The 5,250-nt window shown below is 34.5% G+C and overlaps 1 protein-coding gene across 5 annotated transcripts in view; it reads right to left on the bottom strand.

Moving 5' to 3' along the window:
• Positions 1–5,250, bottom strand: part of LOC110037930 (BAG-associated GRAM protein 1) — a 65,242-nt gene that overhangs the window by 38,286 nt on the left and 21,706 nt on the right. For all 5 annotated transcript variants that reach the window (XR_002295379.1, XM_020742681.1, XM_020742673.1 and 2 more), the window contains exons 7-8: positions 3,492–3,612; positions 3,308–3,424 (exon numbers count right to left, since the gene is read on the bottom strand). Coding sequence is in view for 4 of the 5 variants with exons in the window: in XM_020742681.1 (XP_020598340.1) it covers positions 3,308–3,424; positions 3,492–3,612 (238 nt within the window). In the remaining variant the exon portion in view is untranslated. The remainder of the gene's footprint in view (positions 1–3,307; positions 3,425–3,491; positions 3,613–5,250) is intronic.

A 5,250-nucleotide genomic window follows, 5' to 3' on the forward strand; every position in this document is an offset into this window, starting at 1 on the left:
TTTTTATCGAGAGTTTTCTTAGGTGACTTCGGTCATTTAAGATGTAATTAACTATAGGGGCTTGCCCTTATAGGGAGCTTTTCCGAACCCAGCTTAAAATAAACCCTATTTAATTCTTTGTATTAAATAGGGGAACTTGTCGGCAAATAAAATGGTTTCGCAGACCCAAACGGATGTCATATCTTTCTTAGTTTATTTGATTGAGCCTCACCCTCAAGTCTTGTGTTTATCCCTCGGGATAGATACAGGATTTGAGGTAGAGCGCTCTTTCATTTAAACTGTGAAAAATATGAGGTCAGTTTGATTCCATATTTTTCTAAAATTATATATATATATGTAAATTAAAAAAAAAAGTCCTTCCGAAGCGGGCGACGGGATTTCGATTCCGGCGGCCGACAGCTTCTTACGGGCGACCCCCAAACGCAACTTCCCCCTTTTAAACGCCGACATATATCCTTGGTATGAAGATTCCTCAATCAAAGAAATGAATTGTTGACTCCTAGCAGAAGTATGTGCTTGATCATCTCAAAAAAACTGTGTTGAGTGGATGTAGACCTACAAACAATCCTATTGATCCCAATCAGAATATGGGAGATGAGAAGGAAGGTGATCCAATAAATACACTTAAGTATCGAAAATTGGTGGGGAAATTAATATACTTATTGCATACACAGCTAGATATTGCCTTTGTTATGAGTTTGGTAAGTCAATTTATGCATTCGCCCTACAAGAAACACCTTGAAAAATTCAATAGAATTCTCATATATTTAAAAAATACACCAGGTAATGGCTTACTCTTTTAGAAAAGCACATAATAGAACATAGAGACATATACTGATCCAAATTCGGTAAGCTCAATTATTGATAGCAGATCAATGTCTGGATGCTGCACCCATATGTGGGGAAATTAAGTCATATGGTGAAATAAAAAACAGAATGTGGCCGCAAAGAGTAGTGCTGAAGAGAATATAAGACTTGGCTAAAGAAGTATGTGAGATGTTATGGTTGAGAAGAATTCTTGAAGAGCTGTACATGTCAATAAACATGCCAATGAAATCTTATAAAAAGCTCCCATTGAGCAAAAAAATAAAAAATAATAAAAAAAAGATAAGTGATTCTTCAATCTCACACTAAATCATGGCCATCCAACTGGCACACATCGTACCTAAATGGATTCTATAGAAAAGGTGGTCCTAATCAAATCTGAATTGGTGTTGTAGAAAGGTAGGTTGAAACTATTTTCAACTTTCGATTTGCTCGATTTCTCATCAAACAAGTTATTTCAGCGAGATTATAATTGACTATTTAAAAAAACACCTATGATAACACAGTAAGGAATGATTCCCTCCATGTTCTCCGCTCTCTCCGCAACCTTAAGATAACTAATAGACTCGTTAACAAAAAAGTCAAAGGAGAGTGATTGTAAAATGGGTCTTTCACTCAAAATCTTAGTGTAGAAAATAATGGACCTTTTGGATAGTGGACGTAGGCAAAATTTTCAAACCACTTTATAACTTTTATATCTTGTTCTCTTTCAATTACAATTTTTTCTTGTATATACTCTGAGCATTCATTTCCTAATAACATTAGGTAGTGTTGGCCGAAGACTCATTTTATTTACTTTCCCTTTGACTGTGGGTCACTAGGGAAAATCTAACTCAAACCGAGGTCAAGATCACATAGAAAATTATTTTATTATTAACAACAAGAAAAGAACTAATCTATGAGAAAGATAATCATTTAAGGGTTGACGCCTTTTCAAATGCAAAGTATGTCTGATTTATTAAGGATTAGAAATATATCTTAGGATACTATCATTAAGAGTGGAAATCTTGTATCCTGGAAAAGTGAGATGTAAATGACTGTAGCTGGTTTGAGAACTAAGGTTGAACATAGAGTTATCAATCAAAATGATGCCAATCAAAACTCTTGTTAAAGAACCAAGCTTTGCTATCACACAATCCATAATACTTAATTGTGATAATCATGCAACCCTCCCTCATTCAAACAATTCCATCATCCATGAATAAACCGAATAAATTAAGTAGATTGTCACTTCATCAAAGACATAATCTTAGCAAAGAAAATCATTACCCTTGGCATCTTTAGCGAAGAGCAATTGATTAATAATTCTAACAAATTTATGAGAACTTCTCATTTTTCCAATTTTTCTAACAAGCTGAAACTTTTCTGACGTACAAGATCAAGCTTGAGGATGTGTATTATCGTAGGAAAATAACTGTGCTGAAAATTAGTCTTTAGCAAGTACTAAAGTTCTGAAGTGACTTATGTTTTATATTTAATGATATCAGCCCCTTTATTTTCTTCTATTTTTGCTTGACCTATATGCCTATATATAGTCACCTACTCTTAGCCTCTCTTCCATTTCGCCAAACATCAATATATCATATTTTAACAAGCATTTTAAATATTATCTTATCTAGGTATGGGTTCTTGGTATTTTGTTTAAAGACCAATGCTGAAATGAAGTCTAAAGATTAATATTAATTATACTGTGATATTGAGGACGAAATATGCTTGATATGCAAATGCTGGTTTATCTTTTGTTGATCATTAAAACTTTTTATATGATAAATATGGCATCATACTTCATTATGTAATGATTTTTAACAGTAAATTAGAGCAGTAGGCATTTTCTTATGCATTTTATAGTAACAATATAGAAAAAACACAGCATCCGTAGCATGTTGTATATTGCTTTCAACAGTTATGTCATGTCCCTGCATTCATGTTGTGCCATACAATGAATGCCATACACGCCTGCGTCTCATGTTGGTGCATATCCATCATAGCACAGTCTTTAGATGTGTCGTCAGTACCTTATGTTCAACATAAATAAACCCAGATTACATAGCCCTTGATCTTTGGCATCGGATAGTTGATATTGCAACTTCGAGTTATGGATCATAAAATTAAACAGCGTAATCAACAATTAAAATAACAACTGCATATCGATTCATCATGTTACTTAGACTCACATATAATAAGCATTACAGGCTCCAGAGGTGTTTCTCTTATAAAGACTGAGTTTCTTGAAAGATTGAATAAGCTAATTAAAACTAAATAAGATATTAATCAATCAAATTTTCAGAAGAGTGTGTGCTCTCAACATTTATTAAAACAACAAAACAAATATTCGAAAAGAAAACAGCAATAAAGTTTCAAATGACGGTAAACACACACACATATATATAATATATAGATCAAAGTAATTTTTGGGTATTTATTACTCAAGGAAAAGTTAATAGAGTACTGCAAGATAATAAAAAAGTGATAGGTAGCTCACCTTAATTTGCTTAGAAAATACATTTGAATGGAAGCAAACATGCCATGAAGAGACATACATCCGCCCATGATACAGAAAAGACCTCTCAAGCGCACATGAGTAACTATGCTCTACAGCCTGAAATAAATTTAAACACATTAGAGCCAACCAATCATCAAACCACACATGCAAGAATGGAACTTACCTCATCTGGAAGAAGATCGAATATGGTTTGTAGCGGCCCCGGCTTTTGATGAACCACTGTAGGTCCTTGCTCTGAAGACATTCTCCTCCTAGCATCAGCTCCAGCAAATCCATTCAAAGCACTGAAATTCAAGATAGTAAAATTAAAGCAAAATCTCATAATGAGATGTGAGATGACAAATAAGCTTTCATAAACTCCAATAGAAAACTGCAAGATCAAGTTTCACCAGTGCAATATGAAATGATGTTCATTCACATAACCCCAAATAAATGATGACTTTAAAACAAGTTCAAGTCCTGTGAGAAGCAACCCCTTCATTAACTCTCATTTAAAGAGAATGATTCAAATCAAATTTTTTATTTTGGGCAAACTAGTTCTTGAAACCATCAGATTAGCAAAAACACAAGTGTTCAAGACATAAAACTTAGGCCCATGTTCGCAGCTGTCTTAGGTTTCAAAAAAGGGTTATAGATATGGCTTGCAAAATCAGCCAGATCAAAAATATTCATTCAAATAAAAAAAACAGCTTAAAAGTAGATTCAAGAACTTCGAAATTATTTTATTAGCCATATGGATTTTAATTTTAGCAGATTTTTTGCATAGAACAAGCATTTCAATTATGCAAATCCAACGTGATCAAAATTGCATGAATCGAAGCATGGTTTACATTCACTCAGATAGCTTCCCTTTCTTCACAAGCAGCTTGTGCACGGAAGTTGCTGTGTGAGAGACAGTGAAAGTCTCCTAAATGCCACCCAATCAGTCAGCTCTAACCACCTACGAATTGCAATCATTCAGAAGATTCTAGATTCAATTTCGATTAATCATGAGGTCCTCCGATTTGTGTACTACTCTACAACAACAACAACAACAACAACAAAGCCTTAATCCCACTATGTGGGTTCGGCTACATGAATCCTTTTTCTCCATTGCGTCCTATTTAGTGTCATATTTTCATTAAGTTCTAGTAAATTAAGATCATTTTTAATACAATAAGCCCAAATCTTCCTAGGTCTACCTCTGCCTTTCTTAACACAAGTCGAATTTAAAACATCTACTCTCCTAATCGGATCATCTAATGGTCGACGTTTAATATGACCAAACCATCTAAGACGACTTTCTCTAATTTTGTCTGTCACAGGAGCTACACCAACCCTATCACGAATATATTCATTCCGCATTTTGTAGTGTAAAGCCACTCATCCACCTAATCATTCTCATCTCGGCAACACTTAAATTATTATTATGCTTCTCTTTTAAAGGCCAACATTCAACGCCATAGAGCATTGCAGGTCTCACCACCGTCTTATAAAATTTTCCTTTCAGTCTTAGCGGTACTTTTCTAACACACAAAATGCCCGAAGCATTCCTCCACTTCAACCAACCAACTTGAATTCTACTATTAACATCCCCATCTATATCACCATCGCTTTGGACAACGGACCCAAAATATCTAAATCGTTCACACCTTTTAATAATTTGATCAAACCAACTTATTAAACCAAATAACAATGAAAAAATAAATATTATTACCAACTTCCAATAGAAAATTACAACAAACAAACATAAATCTGAAATTGCAACAAACAACAACACAAATTCACCCTAGGATTAGATCCAGAGGTGGTAGTGGTCAGCAAAGTGAATTGGTAGGGACAGCAGGCTGCTGAAAGAGCAGAAAAACAGCAAGCTTGTTGTTTTCTAGATGATGGCAGCGAAGGAAAGGGGGTGGCAAAGGTAGGGATGGCTGGAACAGCAG

Source organism: Phalaenopsis equestris, unplaced genomic scaffold, assembly GCF_001263595.1.
Source record: "Phalaenopsis equestris unplaced genomic scaffold, ASM126359v1 Scaffold000002, whole genome shotgun sequence".
Lineage (NCBI taxonomy): Eukaryota > Viridiplantae > Streptophyta > Magnoliopsida > Asparagales > Orchidaceae > Phalaenopsis > Phalaenopsis equestris.